At 44.8% G+C, this 20,909-nt stretch overlaps 1 protein-coding gene across 3 annotated transcripts in view; it reads right to left on the bottom strand.

Annotated features, from left to right (window-relative positions):
* Positions 1-20,909, bottom strand: part of LOC311233551 (calpain-9) — a 108,629-nt gene that overhangs the window by 43,390 nt on the left and 44,330 nt on the right. For all 3 annotated transcript variants that reach the window (XM_084320518.1, XM_084320517.1, XM_084320519.1), the window contains exons 9-11: positions 14,449-14,609; positions 10,908-11,065; positions 4,222-4,430 (exon numbers count right to left, since the gene is read on the bottom strand). In XM_084320518.1, coding sequence (XP_084176644.1) covers positions 4,222-4,430; positions 10,908-11,065; positions 14,449-14,609 — 528 coding nt within the window. The remainder of the gene's footprint in view (positions 1-4,221; positions 4,431-10,907; positions 11,066-14,448; positions 14,610-20,909) is intronic.

Raw genomic sequence — 20,909 nt, forward strand, 5'->3', positions numbered from 1 at the left:
TGCTCGCTGGCTGTCTGCTCGGTCTCGGGCCACATTCTCTTCCCTCTGAATGCGTCTTATTTCTAGACGTATATGCTCTTCTTCGCTCCGCTGCTGGATCTGCAGTCGGTCGCGTTCAGCAGCGGCGTTCAGGCTGATGAGGAAGGCCTGCTGTAGGGTCCTCTCTGCCTCGCTGGGAGAAGGCGGTTGTATAGGGGAGCCTTCCCTCGGGGTACTCCTTGCGGAGCCTTGGAGCTCTATCTCCACGGTGCTCTCCCCGTCTTCTTCCGTGCCGAGTTCTCTCTCGGTAGCGTTGTATTCCTCCCGGGACTCATCGGGGACTACTTCTTCAGTACTGGCGGGGTGTGAAGTCATGTCTGGTTCCCACTGGTCCCCACCGTGAACTTGGTCAGTTACATTAGAACCCGTAGGGGCCTCTATGGTCGGGGTAGTCTGGGCGTTGGGGTTAGACATACTTTTACTTTCTAGTTTTACCGCGTTTACTGTTAGTAGAAGACTAGGTTGTTGACTGACAGCGTAAGCCTCTAAGTACTGAGGGAGCCGTCGTTCGCGCTGCGGGCGTTGGTTAGGAGGATCGTTTCGTGGAGTGTTCATCATAGGCCATTTCAATATTAATAACACTATATTAATATTACACTAATTACCCTCCGGCTCGAAGGACCAATTGTAACTGAGGGGTACAATTCCCTGACTGTATTACTAGATATGATACTTACTACCACTACCTTTGTACTTAATATTCGGCCACCCAGTACTCGGCATAAATATATTATGATGAACACTGTCACGTAGATGAAACGGATCCAACACAAATGTACGAATTAGAAATAGGTCTTTATTTCTACACAGCGATGGTGTGTAGAGCAAGCACTTAATCAAATCAATCACATTTATGAATGGGAATTAGTATGCACTTTTATGGCAAGAGTATTCGTCGGTATATCAATAGAGAATGTCCAATCTCTGAAGGCGCAGGTGGTACATATACGACCTGGAATAGTTTAAGGAATAACAGCAATGATACTTTAATGATTATATACTGGATACACTAGGGGGGTTAATCCGGTCGCTTGTAAGCCGACAGGAGTAGGAAGGGGGGGGGGGGTAGAATCCGGCTGCCTCATCCGGCCAAGGGTATCCCAGGTGAACCCACTGTAGTGCCGTTCAATGCGCCGGCGATCCTTGGACCACAGATGAAAGCAGATGGACTCTTTGTGGGCCGGCGTCCTCCGGTCCACGGAGGAGAGACGTGAAGCGACCTCGTCTTGCAGAGCGTCTCCTCACCTTGCGTCCTCTCCAGGGGGGGGGGTTCCAACACACGGCAGTGTCGGGGGTCTTTATCCATGGAATAATCAACGTATACAAAGCATAATCCGTGCCTGGGAAGGCGGGCTGTCGTCGGTAGAATAATCCGGTATACAGGTCCACTCGCTCGTCGGCTCTGGGGCTCCTCGGGTGCAGCTTCACGTGGGGTCAACCACCCTGGATAAGCAGCCAGTTCTCTGCCCGAAACGATGGGGTACTGACTACGGTAGTATTCTCACCGCACGAAGCACTATATATTAACAGACTATTATTAGCTTAATAGACTACGTCCAACTCGACGATATAGTGCCAAATATGACTATTCAAATATTAATATACACGATGTCTCAATACCGATGGTAGGCGAACTTGGCCTTACTCCCACACGTGGCGTCGCGGGGAGGCTTTACGTCTGTAACTCTATTGGAGGGTAAGAAACTGGACTGAAAAGGAAGTCCTACTTTAGTAGCGCAGTATATATACGCACTATGAACAAATAGTCCCATTAGTGGTGCGGTAGCCAGATTCCTACGCGGAACTAGGACTTGTTCGTACATGTTGAGCGGTACGTTTGAACTGGGTCTGGGGGTATGGCAGCCTGGCACCAAGGTCTCGACCAATAGTAGAATGGAGACTATTATGGGATGTTCAGTAGGCTAGAATGGATATTCAATGCATATTGTACAAGGAATATACAAGGGATATCAGGGAATATTAGAGAATATACAAATACAATTAAATATATATATATAAATAAATATATATATTCGGTTTAATCTGGCCCTTCACAACACAAATGTTAAGGCGGGAGGCTAAGGCAAAGAATTCCAACTTTATGCTTCTTCTTGGAACATTTTCATACACATTATCATAGATATTTTCAACTTCAACTTTCACGGTTAAAATGTCCTTTCCAAAACGGCGTAGTGAAGCTTTAGCCCGAGTGAAGCTTTATGTCCTAAGCCCTCTCACTAGCCATGCATGTTTCTCTATCCTCCAGCTATGTACATAATATCCAAACTGCTTTTCTTTAAATACGACTGGAAGCCATGAAACTACATGAATATTGATAAGTGACTCCTCCCGCAGAGGCAACAGGAGTTAGATGAACATAGTTTCGGGAGGAGGGGCGTAACTAAAGACATCATTATGCAGCCCTTCTATGCACGACACACTGGCCGCTTTAAATGCGCTCTGCGTCTCTCCTGTCAATCGTGTTCCCGCACCCGAGGGTGCACAAACCTGAAACACCACTCGATCACACCGTGCCCCTCTTAACATAGAATGCTAGTCCCCCACATTCCTGGCCAAGTTCCCAATCCGGTCTGACATCAAGGCCACCTAATTATGCCTCCTCCCGCAATTGGCTGATATCAATCCCTGTCTCCTGAGCCTTTCAGCCACTGTGTAGTGTGATGTGTGCCTGGTGCCAGTGTATGGCGGCCATTGAGCCTGCATAGCTCAAGGTTTGGTGCTACACAGTGGTGGCAAAGGAGGCCATTTCCACCCTACATTGTAAAGCACTTTGAGTGTCTAGAAAAGCACTATATAGATGCAATGATCATTCATTCATAGACAAGTTCTCCCCCATTCCCACTCACTAAACATCATATCTACGAAGCTCCATTCTATTTCTACACGCCTGCATCATCTTGTTAAAAGCCCTGCCTTTCCCACTAGTCTTCGTCGAAACATCAAGGAGCCTGACTCCATCCGGCCAGTCCTTCGTGCCAGTGGCCATCAGGCTCCACAACTGTGGGCAGGGACCGCTGCCAGCAGCCGGAGTGTGTCTGACTCTTACCACCTAAACTCGCACCTTTCCCCCTGGCCTCCTGCTCGTCAGCATCAGGCTGAGAGTGTGTTGGCCCTCTATGGCGAGTGAGCTTCCCCCGCTCATGGCCTCGGACTCCCGGGGCTCTGGAGATCAACCACGGCCTTGCTTGCCCACACAGGCAACGGATGTTCTCTCCTAGTGCGTCCACACCAGACAGCCAGTCTCAAGGCACCTGTACTGATATCTCCAGGCACCTGTACCACTCTCTAACTCTTGCCTTCCTAATAAATACACTTCACTATATCCTGGTGTCTGGCAAGGAAACTATAAAAGAAGGAAGGGTCATCATGTCAGAATACCAGCGTTCTATGCTCTGCTTGGTGTCAGACTTTGGTTCCAGTTATATTGAAGCCTGTATTAACATTCAAGCTATCTGAGGAACCAATCAACCAATATATCAAATGTTAGCTAGTTATCAATGCAACAAATCGCAGATGATTCTGACATCCGAGGTAATAACCCGTTTAAAAGAGGAGTTGGCTGATCCCATTCAACTCAATGTCAATCCACACTTGGCACTGTGACCCTTCCTTCTTTTAAAGTCTGTCGTCTTGGCTTGAGCCTGAACCTGTCAACATGTTATTTGCTAACAGGCTTGAGCCTGAACCTGTCAACATGTTATTTGCTAACAGGCTTGAGCCTGAACCTGTCAACATGTTATTTGCTAACAGGCTTGAGCCTGAACCTGTCAACATGTTATTTGCTAACAGGCTTGAACCTGAACCTGTCAACATGTTATTTGCTAAGAGGCTTGAACCTGAACCTGTCAACATGTTATTTGCTAACAGGCTTGAGCCTGAACCTGTCAACATGTTATTTGCTAACAGGCTTGAGCCTGAACCTGTCAACATGTTATTTGCTAACAGGCTTGAGGCTGAACTTGTCAACATGTTATTTCTAAGAGGCTTGAGCCTGAACCTGTCAACATGTTATTTCTAAGAGGCTTGAGCCTGAACCTGTCAACATGTTATTTCTAAGAGGCTTGAACCTGAACCCGTCAACATGTTATTTGCTAAGAGGCTTGAACCTGAACCCGTCAACATATTATTTGCTAACAGCCTTGAGGCTGATCCACCGCTCACCTGGCGGCGTTGCCCTTCTCTGTCAACACCCTCAGGATGAACTCTCCCTCCTCATTGGTCTGGGCTTTTGAGGCAATTATGACATAATGACCAGGCGCCAGGTGACCGCGAAGCACGACCTCCCGCCGTTGGGCGTAACCAGGAGTGCAGAGGACAGGCCGGAGCAGACTCAGGTCCAGGGAGGTCAGGGATTTGCCCTTCCTGGGGGCCTGGGGAGAAACACACACAGAGCCCACACTTAATATACACACGTAGCATACATACACATACTGTAATCTGTCAGGATTGGGGGGGGGTGTAGGACACACACGCAGACACACAAAAAGGGGAATCTTAAAGTTACCCCAGAGGGGTAACCACTGGAATCTCTGAGCGATGAGAGAGGGTGGGGGAAAACACAAGAATAAAATAAATAAAAAATAAAAGCTAGAACACCCTAGAAGCATGAGCTTGGGAGAAACATGAAATGGACAAGCATCCGATTCCGAACACAGTCAACCAAGCCTACTTAAAGGCACTGCACACCTGACACCAATCAGGGACGCAGGCAGAAAGGGAGCGACAGACTGTGCTGCGGGGAGAGCTCGTGCAGTGGTTGAATGTTTGGAAAGTATGGCATGTTCATGTGGGAGGGAGGATTTGAAGAGGTGCGCCATGTGGCGGCGTCTGCCTCCGTCGGAACTGTGCATCGAGGACAGGTTGGGGAGTAGTAAGCGGTGGTGGAAGGCAAACAGTGTAGTTATGGAAGATCGGGAACAGCCCTCGCGATTGGTGGCCCCGGCCTGTGAGCGGCTGTCCAGGGTATTGGGAGGATCATGATGGTAGTAAATGGTGTGAGTTGGGCGAGATCGACAGCGATAGGGATGAGAATGGCCATGACAAAGGGAAGGGGACGGGTGGGGACAGTATGGAGTGTAGTGGGGAGGAGAGTGGGGGAGAAGGGTGGACAAAGGTGGAGAAGAAGAGTAGGGAAAGTGAGGGGAAGGGGAGTAAGAGGAAGAAAGAGAGGGGAGATAGCTTGAGTGGGTCAGAGGATGAGGGTAGAGGAAAGGGTTTTGTAGAAGGGTTGAATGTAGTGGTGCGATTTGAGGGAGAAGAGGGAGTTAGGAATATAGAGCCGGGTCAGCTGTCGAAACTCATTAAAGCGCAGTTAGGAGAGGTGAGGTACGGAAGGGTGTTGGGGGATGGGAACTTGTTTATAGGGTGTGTGAGTTTAGAGCAGGTAGAGAAGGCAAGGACAGTGAGGAGCATTGGCAAAGTGAAGGTCTATAGAGTAGTGAGAGTAGGGGAGAAAAGGGATGGTGGTTGCAAGGGGGTAATTACTGGGATTCCAATCAAGGTTAGTGTAGAGCAGCTGGTAGGGGATTTGAAGAGTAACGGGCGTAATAGGAACGTTAGGAGTGCAGAAAGGATGAAGAGGGGAGCAGATAGGATAGAGTCGGAGACGGTAGTTATTCAGTTTGAGGGTGAGGTTGTTCCTAAAGAGGTGTTTGTAGGGTATATGGCGATCAGGGTTAGGGAGTTTGTTCAGAATCCGCTGAGATGCTATAGGTGCCAGGAGTTTGGCCATATAGCCATTGCGTGTAGGAGGAAGCTGAGGTGTGCGAGGTGTGGCGGGGAACATGATTATGGGAAGTGTGGAGAGGGAGTGGGGCCGAAGTGTTGTAGCTGTGGTGGGGGGCATAGTGTAGCGTTTAGGGGTTGTGAGGTGATGAAGAGGGAGGTAGTGGTTCAGAGTGAGAAGGGAAGGAAAGATGTCGTATGCGGAGGCGGCTAGGGTGGTAGGTCAGGGAGATCAAGGTAAGGGACAGGGGGTTGGGGAAGGGCATTTGGCGGAGAGGGTGGTGCAGGAGGTTAAAAAGAGGTTGTGGGATTGTCACCAGCTTGGCTGGCCGTTCACACTAATACAATTGGCAGTATTAGAGGGTGGGAGAAGCTGGCGGGGTGGGTCCGGGTCGTTGTAAACAGCGACTCCTACAGTTCGGTCGGGGCGCCTGCTAAGCGCAGATAGGATCTAAGTGGGATAGTGTGATCCTTCCACACGCTACGCCCTCTCAGTGAGAATCCGCGCTGCCAGGTGAAAAGAAGCGGTTGATTGGCTGGACGTGTGTCGGAGGAAGCACGTGGTAGCCTCCACTCTCCCAGACCGACTGTGGGGGGTAAGTGCGCAGCGACCAGGAAGGGGATTGGGGATTGGCATAATGACTAACATTGGGATGGGAGAAAATCTGAGGAAAAAGGGGGGGGGGGGGAAAGATAAAAAATAAAATATATAAAAAAAATAAAAAAGGGGGTGTGGGAGGAGACATTTTATATTGTGGCCTTTGTGGCAGGAGTGGTTGCCGCGACAGCTTTGGTTAAGAGTAGAACGGAAAGGATCAAGTTGGTAGTTAAAGTGGCAATTTTGCACTTGGGTATGGAGGGTCTGAGGTGGGAGGAAGTGATTGGTGAGTTAAATAAGGGGATTGTAGGTAACCAAGAAGGCCAGAGTCAGAACTCATGATGGTGCTTTGTTGTGGTTAGGTTTTAGGTTTAGATTTATTATTAGGTTGGATAGGGTCGTGAGGGTAGGGCTGTGTATTGTTTTGTTTATCAGTCAGGGAGGAGCAGCAGTAGCTGTCATTCAGGGTGGGGAAGGGGGGAAATGGACAATGTAGGGGATAAAGGATTCCAGTAGATGGCGGTAAAGAAGAAGAAGAAGAAGAGAACTTGTAACCGTACTACTAGCGTAGTATACGAACTGAGGAGGGCAGTAATACGCCACTACACTGCCGGAAATTTACAAGAAGAAGAAGAAGAAGAAGAAGAAGAAGAAGAAGAAGAAGAAGAAGAAGAAGAAGAAGACACCAATCAGGTGGCAATCAAGCCCACACACCTGCCATGCTGCATGGCAATTAAGTGGTGTCTGGTGATTGACAGCTCACCAGAGAAAACCAAAAATACATCCAAAGCACACTAGAATGAAATAAAACCCACATAAACCGTGATCCATTATAGTAATCACTGAACTTGAATAGGCCTTAACACTTTGATTGCCCAACCCGAGTGTTCTCGGGTTTACCCCCCGCGGGTTGAATGCCCATAACGAGAAATCGTTATTTTTTTTTATTAGCGATCTGAATTCATATTTCATCAACCGAGTCTACCGTTGGTAAATCAGCCACCCCAGGCGCTCAGATGTGAAAAAAGCGACCCCTATTGTCTCCCAGATGGTAATTTACCCTTTTGGATTGGACTCAATGAAAAGGCATGAGAAAAAAAAACCCGGACTCCATATTTTACTTCTCACGCATGTGACCGGAGTCGATCAGCTTCATTCTGGACCCTCAGAGCAGCGGGGATTATGTGTTTTACAGTATACGTGGTGGATCAATAAAAGGATCGATTTTCGGAATGGCGATCAGGAATTGGAATAATCCATTTGGATACCATCTGATCTCAGGTAAGGAATCTATTTTACCAGTCTTAGGATAATCAGACCCGTTTTCACGGAGATATAAGCTTTCCCCCTATAATGTGATATGGCTGTTTGACTGTAAAAGCGATCAGGAACTGAGAGAATCGATTTTCAGCGCGCGGCACCAGCGTGCACACGTACACATATACTATCGATAATCTAGCGTCTATTTGAAAACTATTCATAAATAGGCCAAAAAATTACAACGTTTTAGAATATTCCAGTACAGGGCGATTATCATGGAATCTCTTATTTTTTCCGTGAAAACGAGGGCTTTTCAAAATGATATAAAACGGAAATGAACCGATAAAAAAACAATCCGCTTCGACAATGTTGACTGGAAATGGGTCATTGATAATGCGACGGGCAGATTAGACACACAGGCCATAATTTAAAACATAGATTAGGCGATATTAACGTTAACATTGAAGTGGTGCTGGGCATTCAAGGGGGTAAAAAGGAAAACACGGCTGGCTCTGAAAGTGTTAAAGGGGCTCTTCACCAAAAAACAATGCTGCACATCATCTCACACACATCCAGAAACTCTAAATAGTTCTGCACATGTTAATTTAGTTTAACTGTGTTGTGTGAATTACAGCTCCATGAAATGATGTAGGGGTAAAAAATAGCAATACCTTGTCTTATAGGGACTGCTACCTTATCATTTCATTGAGCTGTAATTAACACAACGTAAAGGATTCAATGTCCCTGATGACATCACTGGTGACCTCATTCAAACCCATTTAATCTTAAGGCTTAGTTAAGATAGGCCTAAACATTGAATTATTCTCCATCAGTCCTTGGTTATCTGGGCCAACTTTAAGCTCTCTGAAAATGATGCTGGATCGTCATTAACATGACTGTCTTTTGAAGGTCGTAGTGGGCTCAGACATCGAGAGGGATCCGTTGAAAGTTGAACCTGGATCAAAACTCTAGAGCGCAAAGACAAACTCACTTTTTTGGGTGTAATTTGTGGGAAAATACATCGATTTATATTGCGGCCAATACAGCAATTTGGTTTTATGTGATTGCTCCGTATTCTGGTTGTTTGAAAATGGGAAAGAAAGTTTTATATATGGAAACGATCCATATTTCATGCCGATCCATATTTAATATGACACTGGGCCGCTGCTGAATGGCAAAAGCATGTAGACAAGGCATAGAGAGGGAAAGCTTCAACCCTAGGCTGCATTCACACGCACAAGCTTTAGTGCTCAATGATGAATTATTGCTCAGATCTTCTTTTTTTAAATATGACCAATATCAGATCCCAGTGTGACCTGCATACACAAATGAACAATAATGATGATGGGCGTGAACTTGGATGACACTAAAGTCACATTTTATGGTTTGATTTATAAGTTGAATGCAGTGGAGGCCGGCTAATTAAAAGAAAGCAGACCTGTATCTGATCTATGAAAGACATATGAAAGTGGCCCAAATCAGAATTGAAAAGATCAGATTCCATGTGATTTGTTTCACTATTATGAAAAAAACAGATCTGAGTCACAGCAAAATAAAATGTGATCTTGGTCACTTTTGCCTGCAGTGTGAACGTAGCCTTAGTGATTGTGTTCCCAGCGGGGGTGGGGGTCATCATTCATTCCTCCATTGAGCAATTCTACAGCAATAACAGCATAGTTAATGGAATCACATGCCTTTTGGGATAATAAAATATTTAAATAAGGAAGATTTCAAGTTCAAGAGATGTTTTCTCTCTGGAAGTAGGAACACTACCGGCAGTCACCGGTACCTCACTAGTACAGCAGTCACCAGTACCTCACTAGTACAGTAGTCACTGGTACCTCACTAGTACAGTAGTCACCAGTAGGGATGTCCCGATCCGATCATGTGATCGGGGTCGATCACGTGATTTTCCGAAGATCGGGATCGACAAAAAAATAATAATAATAATCGGGATTTTCTTTTTTTTTACTTTTTTTTTTTATTCAACAAACATGACCATGTTCACGTCTTAAACTCATAGTGAGGCCTTAGTTTTGGTTTTAAATTGCATATCATCATTCATTTATTTATTGTCACACAGAGCAGAAGAATTTTGCCCAAACAAACAAATAGTACCCAGCTGCAGAACGGCAACCAGCCACTCTCTCAGACCCAAAAAAAAAATAATAATAATAATAATTTATCCCAATTTCTCACATTACATTCACCCTGAATGTTGACGTTATCCAGGTGAAAAGTTAACTTCATTCAAGCGAGGCATTGCAATCCTTGACATAAATCATTTGATGTATAATTAAATCAAAGGAAATGCGTTTGGGTCTGAGAGTGTGGCTGGTGCCGTTCTGCAGCTGGATACTATTGGTTTGTTTTGGCAAAATTCTTCTGCTCTGTGTGACAATAAATAAATGAATGATGATATGCAATTTAAAACCAAAACTAAGGCCTCAGTATGAGTTTAAGATGTGAACATGGTCTTGTTTGTTGAATAAAAAAAAAGTTAAAAAAATTATAATAATTAAAAATAATTTTTTTTATCGGATCGGGAAAGATCGGTATCGGTAGATACTCAAAATTACATGATCGGGATCGGATCGGGAGCAAAAAAACGTGATCGGGACATCCCTAGTAGTCACCAGTACCTCACTAGTACAGCAGTCACCGGTACCTCACTAGTACAGCAGTCAACAGTACCTCACTAGTACAGTAGTCACCGGTACCTCACTAGTACAGCAGTCAACAGTACCTCACTAGTACAGCAGTCACCAGTACCTCACTAGTACAGCAGTCACCAGTACCTCACTAGTACAGCAGTCACCAGTACCTCACTAGTACAGCAGTCACCAGTACCTCACTAGTACAGCAGTCACCAGTACCTCACTAGTACAGCAGTCACCAGTACCTCACTAGTACAGCAGTCAACAGTACATCACTAGTACAGCAGTCGCCAGTACCTCACTAGTACAGCAGTCACCAGTACCTCACTAGTACAGCAGTCACCAGTACCTCACTAGTACAGCAGTCAACAGTACCTCACTAGTACAGCAGTCACCAGTACCTCACTAGTACAGCAGTCACCAGTACCTCACTAGTACAGCAGTCACCAGTACCTCACTAGTACAGCAGTCACCAGTACCTCACTAGTACAGCAGTCACCAGTACCTCACTAGTACAGTAGTCACCAGTACCTCACTAGTACAGCAGTCACCAGTACAGTAGTCACCGGTACCTCACTAGTACAGTAGTCCAGCACCAGGAAACACACCTGGAAGACATGCACGGCTATAGCCAGGGGGGACCCCTTGCGTCTCTGGTGCTTCTGCATCAAAGCCACCAGAAAGGAGCACGTCTTCTCGGGGTCTGATGGGTCGTCGTCCACCTCCAACAGGTCCAGGAAGAACTGAGGGTTAGGCCAGACCAGAGCTGCACACACACACGCACGCGCACACACACACACACACACACACACACACACACACACACACACACACACACACACACAACACACACGGCGAGACAAAATTAAATGATAACAATCTACACAGACATAGACAGACTCTTATCTACCAGTAAACGCAGATATACGGGCTGAACAACCCCCACTGTCTGGTTCATTGTCTGGCATGCAGGGTGAATTCAAACCTTTATTTATTCTCGAAAGGACAATTCACCTTTCGCAAACCCACGCCCCTCACCCTCATTTTCAATGTCGTCAAGACTTTACAAACATTTCAATGCATACATTTTTTACAATATAATAATAATAATAATAATAATAATAATAATAATAATAATAATAATAATAATAATAATAATAATAATAATAATATTTATTATAATAATAATAATAATAATAATAATAATAATAATAATAATAATAATAATAATAATAATAATAATAATAATAATAATAATAATAAATATAGCACTTTTCACACATGGACTGCAGTCAAGAGAGCCCTGCAGCAATTACTAATTAGTATAAAATGAACAGAATCAGCACACAGTTAAAATAAAAACAATGCATAAATTGCAGACATAAGAATAGGTATAAAAGACAATAAAAGTAGTCCAACATAAACGTGCAGACATAAGAATAGGCATAAAATAAGTACAATAAGTACAATGTTGCTCGAAGGCATGTGAACCCCCCCCCGGAACAGCCAGTCCCCCAAACATCCTACACATCAATCCCCATCCAAGACACACCCCCCGATAAACAGCCCATGTGCCACTCACACCGCCATGCACGGCAACGGGAATGCCACCCCGCGGGCCGCCCCATCTCCCCCGGTCCCGGCGACCCCGCCACCACGAGGAAACGAGCAAATCCCACGCCCCCACCACCAAACTCCATGGAGGAATGACATGCCAAAGAAGCCACAATTCCAAACACCCAAGCAGACAGACACAACAGCGGTCAAATGAGAAGACACGCAGCACCGGGACGGTCCGAGACGACACCGGGACCCCCAGGACACCCCGAAACACTGCAGAAGCCACAGCGAGCCCCCCAAGGAACCCCCAAAATGACAGCGAACCGAGGGAGCCCAAACGATGAAAACCAACCAAAAAGCACACGCAAGAGACCAGCACCCAACTGCCATAGGCGCCATAGGCTCCAACCAAACCCCCCCCCCCCCCCCCCCCTCCCCCGAGACCTCCCCCAGAGTCGAACACCAGCCTCCCGCATGCGCCCCGATGGACCCCAGCCAGCCCCCATTTCCCAAGTTGGGTCTGTATATGGGGAACCTCCAGTGTAAGCCAATTCTTTGAGGGTGTCATAGGGTCTAGAGTTCTAAACTAGTAGTGATGTGAGATAAGGAGGTAATTTCCTGTTAATGGCCTTATGGATAAATAAATAATACCAGTGTTGATATCTGCCAGAGAAGACCAACCCACTTTCTCATATAAGATGCAGTGGTGTCTGTGTATCATATGTCACCAGTCACAGTATACATCTAAGAGCAGAATGATGAGCAGAATCTAGTGGTTTAAGAGTCGAAGGGGCAGCATTTCTGTAAATCACGTCTCCATAATCCAAGACAGATAGAAAGACTGCTTCAATAACCCTCTTTCTACACATCATTGGGAAACTAGATCTATTCCTGTACAGGAAACCAATTGTTTTCCTCAATTTACTGGCAAGGTTGTCTATAATGATATTAACACTTTAACTGCCACACACAAGATATCTCGGGTTTATTTTTATGTGGTTGAAAGCCACTCACGAGATTTCTCGGAATTATTATTATTTTTTTTTTTAGCGATCTGAAATCATATTGCATCACGCGAGCCTACCCGAGTATACACGAGCACCGCCGGAGATTCTATGTGGAAAAAAGCGCCCCCTATCGTCTTTCAGATGACATAAGGGATTTTGGAATGGACTCAATGAAAATGGATGGGGAAAAAAATCCGGTACTCCACATTTTCCAGTCCACTGATCCAGCCGGGGTTACCAGAGTTCATTCTGGATCCTCTGAGCCCCGCTGATCATGGAGTTCTACTGTATCGCGTTGGATCTATACACTTATCGATTTTTTCGAATGGTGATCAGGAATTGGAATATACCAGTTGGATACCATCTGATGTCAGGTAAGGACTCTATGTTATCAGTGTTAGGATAATCAGACAAATTTTGATGAAGTTATAAGCTGTTTTGTGAAATGGGCTCTTTCGGTTTCACTGTAAAAGTCAGAGAGGAAATCAATGCGGCGATTATCCGTGCGCGGCCCGAATGTGCTTGCGTGCACGTATAATATTGATCATCTAGCGTTTATTTGAAAACGATTCATAAAAAGGCCGACGAATATCAACGTTGTGGAATATTCCAGTAAAAGACGATTTTCATAGAATGGTCCAGAATGGGCTGTTTTTTATCTGAAAACGGGGGCTTTTCTAAATGCTCTGAAACGGAAATGACGCGATAAAAAACCAATCTGCCTCGACAGCACTGACTGGAAAATAGTCTTTGATAATGCGATGGGCAGATTAGACACATAGCCATAATTTAAAACATATATTAGGCGATATTAACGTTAACATTGGCGCCGATGGTGGCATTCAGGGGGTAAAAAGGAAAACCCGGCGTGGCACTCAAAGTGTTAAAACAAAAATGTATCATCGAGCCAGATTCCAAGATATTTATATTCAGTTACCCTTTCAATGTCAGACCCATTTCTAGTCGATATAAGTAAATTGTTGTGATCAATATTTCTGGCCCGAGAGAACACCATGAATTTACAGATTTTGGCCCCTGTAGATGTCCAACCCCCCCCCCCCCCCCCCCCCCCCCCCCCAACCCCCTCCAATGTACCGTTTCCTCCCCCTCAAATGTATATACTCTCTTTTAGAAACTCAGTCTCTTAAACAGTACTGTATATTTGTATATCTTGTATGTCATAAATGTCTGGATGTAACAGTACTGTTTATCGGTATGTCGTGTATGTCATAAATGTTATGATTAATTGAAAATGGGGGACCTGATGTAAACAAGACGAAAGTCTTTCTCTGGTCTGCATCCCCTTCTTAACAATTGTGTGCATTGAGCCGTACTGTATTGTACCCATTCTGCAATCTGTTAATAAAGTTTTCAATCAATCAATCAGGGAGGAGGGGGTGCTTTGTGTCGTTTATGTGTCCTTGCTGCCCTCTGGTGGTTAGAAATGGCTTATTGTAGCATTCAAAACACACACACACACACACACACACCTGTAGACAACAATGAACACACAATAACACACAAATATTGGTCTCAGTGTAAGTCTGTCCACACGTCTCATCATCAGCGTGCTTCCTCTCACCCCCGCTGGGAGCGCCCACGGCTGACATGCGGGTCGACCAGGTCCCATGGTGAGTGATGCAGTGCCACGGCCGCACGCCCGAGCCGGGGGGGCTGAGAGTGTCACTGAAGTGACACACCTCCATCATCTCAAAGTTCTGACGGAAGTCTTGCATCGCCATCCTGATGGACAGAGGAAAAGAGACAGAGTGAGAGAGTGAGGGAGGGATGAAGAGAGAGAGAAAGGCAGAGGGAGAGAGAAGGGGGGGAGAGAGAGGGGGCAAGAGAGAAAAGAAGAGAGAGTATTAGAAAAAAGAGAAAAGTAAACGACAATAGAAAATAAGAGGCACTTCATGAGATGAATTAACTTTATTGTGTCTGCAGTGCTGTTGTATCAGATAGATAGATAGATAGATAGATAGATAGATAGATAGATAGATAGATAGATAGATAGATAGATAGATAGATAGATAGATAGATAGATAGATAGATAGATAGATAGATAGATAGATAGATAGATAGATAGATAGCCAGTTTGTTATTATTCTTTCAATGAATCAAACGTTATAACACTTTCAACAATACTTTTGTATACCAACTATAGAATATATTTACAGCAAAGGTATTCAACTTTCTTAACTCATTCCGCGCCTAGAGGTCGCTGTTTACCTTGTGGTAAGAAGGCCAGCGCTCTGTTCAATGGGATAATGCCGGTGTTTGCGAGTGCTAAAACTACATTAAATATTATAGCTATGGATCTAATAAACACGTCGATTGTCAGTGAGTTTCTTCCGGTCAACATGCAAAAAACAGATACTTTTTTCATACATACTTTTCCGTTTTATACCGTATCCTGACTGAGATTTTCAATCTGTCCCTGGCCCAGGCAAAAGTTCCCACATGCTTCAAAGTCACCTCCATCATTCCTGTCCCTAAACACGCCTCCCCAAAGAGCCTCAATGACTACCGACTCGTAGCACTCACCTCCATCATCATGAAGTGCTTCGAGAGGCTAGTCCTGGCTCACCTTAAATCCTGCCTACCACCCTCACTTGACCCCTACCAGTTTGCCTACCGCCAGAACGGGAGTACGGACGACACCATCTCCGCAGCACTACACCCTGCCCTCCTCCATCTGGACCAGAAGGACACGTACGTGCAACTTCTGTTCATTGATTTCAGCTCGACGTTTAACACCATCATCCCCTCCAAGCTGATCTCCAAGCTCCATGACCTTGGCATCGACCCGTCCCTCTACAACTGGATACTGGACTTCTTGACCGACAGACCTCAGCATGTCAGACTGGACAGCCTCAAGTCCTCCACTCTCATCCTGAGCACTGGTGTACCGCAGGGCTGCGTGCTGAGCCCTCTTCTCTACTCCCTCTTCACCCACGACTGCAAACCGGTGCATGGCTCAAACACCATTGTCAAGTTTGCAGACGACACCACCGTGGTGGGACTAGTCAGCAACAATGATGAGTCGGCGTACAGAGAGGAGGTCCAGTACCTAGCTCTATGGTGTGCTAACAACAACCTGGCCCTCAACACCAAAAAAACGAAGGAGATAGTGGTGGACTTCAGGAAAAATAAAACAGGCACGCACAGCCCCATCCACATCAATGGAGAGGAGGTTGAGCGTGTCTGTAGTTTCAAATTCCTGGGAGTCCACATCTCTGAGGACCTGTCCTGGACCACCAACACCTCGACCCTGGTCAAGAAGGCCCACAAGCGCCTCTTTTTCCTGAGGAAGTTGGCCAAACTCCACCTATCCCCTCGCATGCTAGTGAACTTTTATCGCTGTACGATTGAGAGCATCCTTACCACCTGCATCTCAGTCTGGTACGGCAACTGCACCGTTAAGGACTGGAAATCACTGCAGAGGGTAGTGAAAATAGCCCAACGCATCACCAAGACCCCACTCCCCCCTGTTAGATCCTGATCAAACTGGCCAGTATCACGTCTTCGTCTGTTTGGCTCTCCATCCAATTCCTCTGTGTTGTGTCATTTTAATGGTCCTGACGTCTCTGACACTGGCTGATAAGATCCTTATCTCTCCCCGTTAGTACAATCCGCAAACCATAATAATTCTCCACCTCCGTAAGAATTCGACACTTCGACAACGTGAAATACCTTACAAGAAAAAGCGTGGTTTATTTGATAGACATAAACCTCAGCTCAGATGTTAACAGATTGTATTGTCCTTAAAGAGTCTATTCTAATGATATCTCGGTATGTTCAGATTGTCCTTTCAGTCCAATAGTGGTCAGGCCTAGTCGTTAGCCAAGACCATCCTCGTGGTAGCCGAAGCTAATGATGATGTGGCATTCTCCCCCCCCCCCCCCCCCCCCCTCTCGATGAGAGGAGAGAGTGTCTTCTGTGTGATCTCAGTCCTACTCGCTCTTGGTCTGCCTTACACCCGGAAACACCGTTCGACTTATAGATCTTCGTCGTAACAACGACGGCCCCGCCTTCTGGTTGTCATGTGCCGCGCTGTCATGACAACCGCGTTTAACCTTTACACACATTTCACGTTTCATTAAGATGAACCTCTCTCCCTCCTGCTCTGGGCCTACAGTACACTCGCTATCAGTGTTCTTACAAGGAATGTCAACATTCGGCTGGCTGCTAAACATTCTGCTGGCTACTGGACCACTGTTCTATCACCGTCTTCCATGCACATTTCGATCTCACCGTTTTAGCTGTGGTCATCTCCCCCCAATCTATACATCACATACATTGAAAAAGCACCCCAAATCCTTCACCCCCATCTCATCAATCTATGAGACGCGGTGCTCACGGAGAGCACGGAATATCATCAAAGACGCTTCTCACCCCAACCATGGACTGTTCACCCGCCTGCGGGGTACTCGCTCTGGGGCACGCTACCGCAGCCTCCCAGGCAGAACCAACAGAACCACGTATAGTTTCTTCCCCTCAGCTGTCAGACTTCTGAATCAAAACTCTACATAGCCCACTGCACCTCACTGTATACCTGTGTATATAGCCATAGCTTATGTAGACTTTATTTTAATGATTATTTTTTATTATATTTTGTATTGTATTTTGTATTGTATATTTTTCACCATTTCACATTGTGCTAACCATTGCACTTTACTGTACAGTTTTTATTTATATGTGTTTTATATTGCAAATGACTGTTGATTGTCACATCCTGGTTAGACGTACAAAATCTCGCTGCACTGTCTTGTACTGTGTAATGACAATAAAGTGAATCTAATCTAATCTAAATATAGTTGTCCTGTCGAATCCCAATAATCCCAGCAAACGGCGCTTCAATGTATTTTCTTAGAAATTGTGCCATTTGTCGCTTGATTTATGAATGGTTCTGAAATAAACGCTAGATTATCGGTATTATATGTTTCATCATGCGCGCACGGAAGCGGGGGCTGAAAAGTCGCCCCTCCGTGCTTTGGTCGGCGCCAACAGCACGCACGCACGCACGCACACACACACACACACACACACACACACTTGTGATCGTTACGAAAGAAACATCGGATTAACCCAAGATTGGTAACATAGAGTCCTTACCTCACATCTGATGTACTGCAAAAAGATTAATCCAATTCCTGATCGCCATTCCAAATATTGATCGCGTTTATTGATCCAACGTTTCTCAACCAAAACACATGAATCCACGCTGCTCCAGTGTCCCCCAATCCGTGTGTTATAACGTTACTCTTGCCCGAGAAGGAAAACCTGGACCGGACTTCTTAGATCGATGCACAGCCCCAGCCAGAGGGTTTCCAATTATGTGCAATACCGGCCGCAAAGCGTTAGGCGTCGGTATTGGCCTTTTGCAAGCTCAGACCCATTCCCAATGATAACGTCAGGCTGGATGGATGAAAAATTAATGGATATAGCGAATAAAAGAAATAACGATTAAAACCCTCGTTTCTCGTGATTGGCACTCAAGCGATGGCGACTTAACCCGACTTTTTCCGTGCTTGGCGCTGAAACAGTTAAGAGATATAAACATTGCACAGTCTTCTTGAAGATATAATGTATTAGCTATGAAGCTCATAGTGTTACCCAAGAAAGTACCTAAATATAAAAGAAAATTCTACCACTTCTACAGACTGACCATTTATTGTGATTGATTGTTGCAGCTTATAGTCAGCTCTTTGATTTGACTAGTATTCATGACCAGTGTGCTGTCTGTACACCAGTCGATCAGCTCACCAATATGTCTAAAATATGATTATTATTATTGTTATTGTTATTATTGTTATTATTATTATTATTATTATTATTATTATTATTATTATTATTATTATTATTATTATTATTATTATTATTATTATTATTATTATTATTATTAATAATAATAATAATAATAACAATAATAACAATAATAATAATAAAATAATTTATAATAATGTATTGTTTATTTAACAGGGACCATGTACAATTTTAAATTATACAATAGTTAACTTCAGGCTAATTATCTGTAGTCTGTAATGGGGGGATGTGTAGGAGGGATATTGAATGAGGCCAATCATCTTCATTTGTACCAGTTGAATGTCAAAATGGGCAGGCCTAGCTGATCATAGTCTTTACCACAGCCTGCTAGAATGGAAGGCCTGTTCCACCCCAAAGTGCTTGAGTCTAGCATGCAGGAAGTGCATCCTTGTTGCACACTAGAGACATTCTTGCTTACTGATGTCAAATATTTTCGCCATTATACACAGAGAAGTGTTGTATATTTTATGATGCACAATTCCTAACAGGATAGAGGCTGAACTATTATACTGTTGTATATTCAAGAGGAACAAGATAGGAAGGATTTAAATGAACCAATCTGCCAGAAAACCAATCAGCCATTCACTTCCTTACATACTGTTATTCAGGGAACAAAATTAACTTGTTGGCTTACCAGCCAATGTGGCTGGTAGATTTAAAAAACTACCAGCCAGGCAGATTTTTTACCAGCCAAAAATTCAAAAACGCATTTTTGTGTCACATATATATATACATTTTTTACAGTACATTTCAAGTAGATAAGGTATTACGTTCAAGTAGATAAAGAGTTAAATAAGAGGCCAGAGTAACATTTTAAGCAAATTATTTTAATATATTGATTGATGATTGATTAATCAATACAAGTCAATCTTAACCCATTCTGCGCCAAAGACGAGTATACTCGTTATTGCCGCCCAACCGTGGAGCGCCAACAACGAGTAAACTCGTTTTTATGATAGTTATTTCGTTTATTCGCTATATCCATTCATAATTCATGGCTGCAGCCTCTGCAGACCCTTCAGACCCTGTCTGAGCTGGCAGACGGTCAACACCGCCCTCTACTGCCTTGCTGAGCTATTGCACTTCATTGGAAACGGTCTGGTGTGTTTTCTGAGCCGATCTGAGCCGTGGGGGCGGGGTTTAAATACTCAGGCAAGGCAGGCCTTTACAACGATGGCATGGAACACTAACCCCGTCCGCCCGTTCATGTGTAACGCTCGGTAATGTCGGGGACAGGATTGCTGTGGATAACTGGAATGGTGATCAGATAATTGGATTCTTTAGGCATTACATCAGAGACAAGGTAAGAACACTAAGGACTTCCGGTTCCGATCCGCAGCGCATGGCTGGCTGATTTTACGGAGCTCGGCAACCAAACCACATGAACCCTGATTACGTTTTATTTTTTATACCATTTGATTTTCTTGAAGTTATAATTATGTCTAAACAGACGCAGAACAAGATGGGAACCCTGAACGACGTGGATAAGGAACTCATCAGGGCGATATTCCGTGAGGAAACAGATGCTATCATGGCTAAGCTAGCCGGCAGGATAGATGCACTACAGGAGACGGTGACCGCCATAGACGCACGATTAGCCATGGCGGAGGGAGGTATGTCCGCGGTCGTGGAGGTAGCTGAGACCAACGTTGCGGGAATATTATACTTGGAGGACAAACTACGTGATTGTGAGATGAAGTCGGCGGACCTGGAGGACCGTGGTAGAAGATGTAATGTTAGGATATACGGGTTACCGAATGAAACGGAGGAGGACGAACTGATAAAACAGTGGTATTATTTCGACATGTGTTAAGAGTACCTCACTTTAATCAAGTTCAGTTTGGACAAACTATGTTTCATGTGCCTTTATCGTCTGCATAATGTTCTATGCACTGAGCTCTATATAGATATAGATTGACTCTCTCTGTTGAGAGATGGGGGGTTCCCCTATTCCTAATTTGTTACAATATACAATTCTGGTTAGAATGGTTAAGTTATGTAATGTGGTTTTGGTTGCTGTGACCCGGTCACAGTGCCAAATGATGTTTGATCGACATCGGACAAGATATTTGAGGGGGGGGTGGGGGGGATACAGGGATTTTAGTTTTTTTATTTCTTTTGGCTCGTTCTACTGTATGTCTGCTCTCGCCCAACAGGACCGTAGCATGGGGATGTGTATATGTTGTGGTGCTCTACTTCGGGGGAATCACGTTCAGT

Source organism: Notolepis coatsorum (assembly GCF_963971535.1).
Source record: "Notolepis coatsorum genome assembly, chromosome: 1".
Lineage (NCBI taxonomy): Eukaryota > Metazoa > Chordata > Actinopteri > Aulopiformes > Paralepididae > Notolepis > Notolepis coatsorum.